Here is a 1,486-nt window from a genome sequence, read left to right as displayed (position 1 = left end):
TGGAAAAATTAAGCAGCAGCCAGGGGAGACATTATTGAAGTACTTGGATCGGTTCAAGTTAGCCGCGCTCCAAGTGCCCGGGTTGCCAGAAAACGTTCATTTACATCTGGTGATAGCCGGGTTACACGGAACATCCCGGTTAGCTAAATCAATATACAAGGATCCACCTCGGACCTTAGTCGAGTTCAATACACGTTCCAAAAAATACCTGGAGCTCGAGCAGATGGAGTGGGAAAATGTGGATCAAAGGCAACAGCCTGGTCAGGGAGAGAAGCTCGGGGGCCGACGGATGAATGACCTTCGAGGAAAACGGCAGGATGATAGGCAACAGGCCAAGGGAAGGTTTGATAAATATGCCCCCCTGAACTCTCCTCGGTCACAAATATGGCGCGAGGTTGCGTTTACCGATATGAAGAAAGTAGAGCGACCTCGGCCTTTACAAAACCAGTCCGGTTTGGATCGAACCCGGTACTGCGCATTCCACGACGGTCTGAGTCATACCACGGATGAATATTGGAATCTTAGAGATGCAATTGAAAAATACATTAGAGAGGGGAAGTTGCGGCAATATTTAATCCGTACGCAGGGATGGAGAAATAGGAAGCGAAGAGGAGGGCGGCTAGGAAGCCCGCCCAAGGAAAAGAAGTTTAAAGAGGAGGGACGAGGTAAGAAGCCGAGTAAAGACGACGACGAGTTCCCAGAGCCAGAGTTCGAGTGCAACGTGATCAGTGGAGCTTTTGGCGGTGGTGGCGACACCATGAACGCCCGAAGAAAATATTTGCGTGAGGTGCTTTCAATTCGAGAGCGCCCCAAGTTCAAGCAGGAAGAGGAACCAGAACAGCCACTGCTATACTTCACAAAGAAGGAACTCAAGGATGTAATGCCAGGGCATGTTGATGGGTTGGTAATTACAGGAACATTGGTGAATTGCAGAGTTAGGAAGATTTTCCTGGACAATGGAAATTGTGCCGATATAAGTCTGTGGCACACATTTAAGAAGATGAATTTAGATGAAGAAGATTTGAAGCCTTGCAACACGGCTTTAATTGCGTTTAATGGCCATAACACTACTCCCAAGGGGTACATTGATCTTCGATTAACATTGGGGACTAAGGAGGCATACAAGTCCGAGAGGGTGAGGTTCATTGTAGCCGACTTTCCATCCGAATACAATGTAATTTTAGGTAGACCTATAATCCATGTGTGGGACATGCTAGTCTCAACCAAGCATTAGAAGTTGAAAATGATTGGTAAGCAGGGTACGGTGCTTACCATAGCTGGGGACCAGAAGGAGTCTCGGGATTGTTATTTCAGATCTGTACGGATGGTGGACCAAGATCCCAAAGATGTAGCTGTGGTTAAACAGTGTGGTTACGAACCTTCGAAGCGGAGCTCGGTTAATATGGTGGTATTGGACATGAGAGATGAGACACAGGTGCCAAGGTCGGAACCCGACGGCGAGTTAGAGGAGGTAACCGTGGGAGCG

At 48.0% G+C, this 1,486-nt stretch overlaps 1 protein-coding gene across 1 annotated transcript; it reads left to right on the top strand.

The window, feature by feature from the left end:
- Window positions 1-223: 223 nt before the first annotated feature.
- On the top strand, window positions 224-1,234 carry LOC133303967 (uncharacterized). The gene has a single exon (XM_061503937.1). It carries the CDS (start codon window positions 224-226, stop codon window positions 1,232-1,234), a length of 1,011 nt encoding a protein of 336 aa, XP_061359921.1.
- The last annotated feature ends 252 nt before the right edge of the window (window positions 1,235-1,486 follow it).

Source organism: Gastrolobium bilobum, unplaced genomic scaffold, assembly GCF_033153095.1.
Source record: "Gastrolobium bilobum isolate Gb01-03AN ecotype WA unplaced genomic scaffold, APGP_CSIRO_Gbil_v1 utg6918, whole genome shotgun sequence".
Taxonomy (NCBI): Eukaryota; Viridiplantae; Streptophyta; class Magnoliopsida; order Fabales; family Fabaceae; genus Gastrolobium; species Gastrolobium bilobum.
Note: the sequence above shows the minus strand (reverse complement) of the source record. Positions and strands in the feature narration are given on the sequence as shown.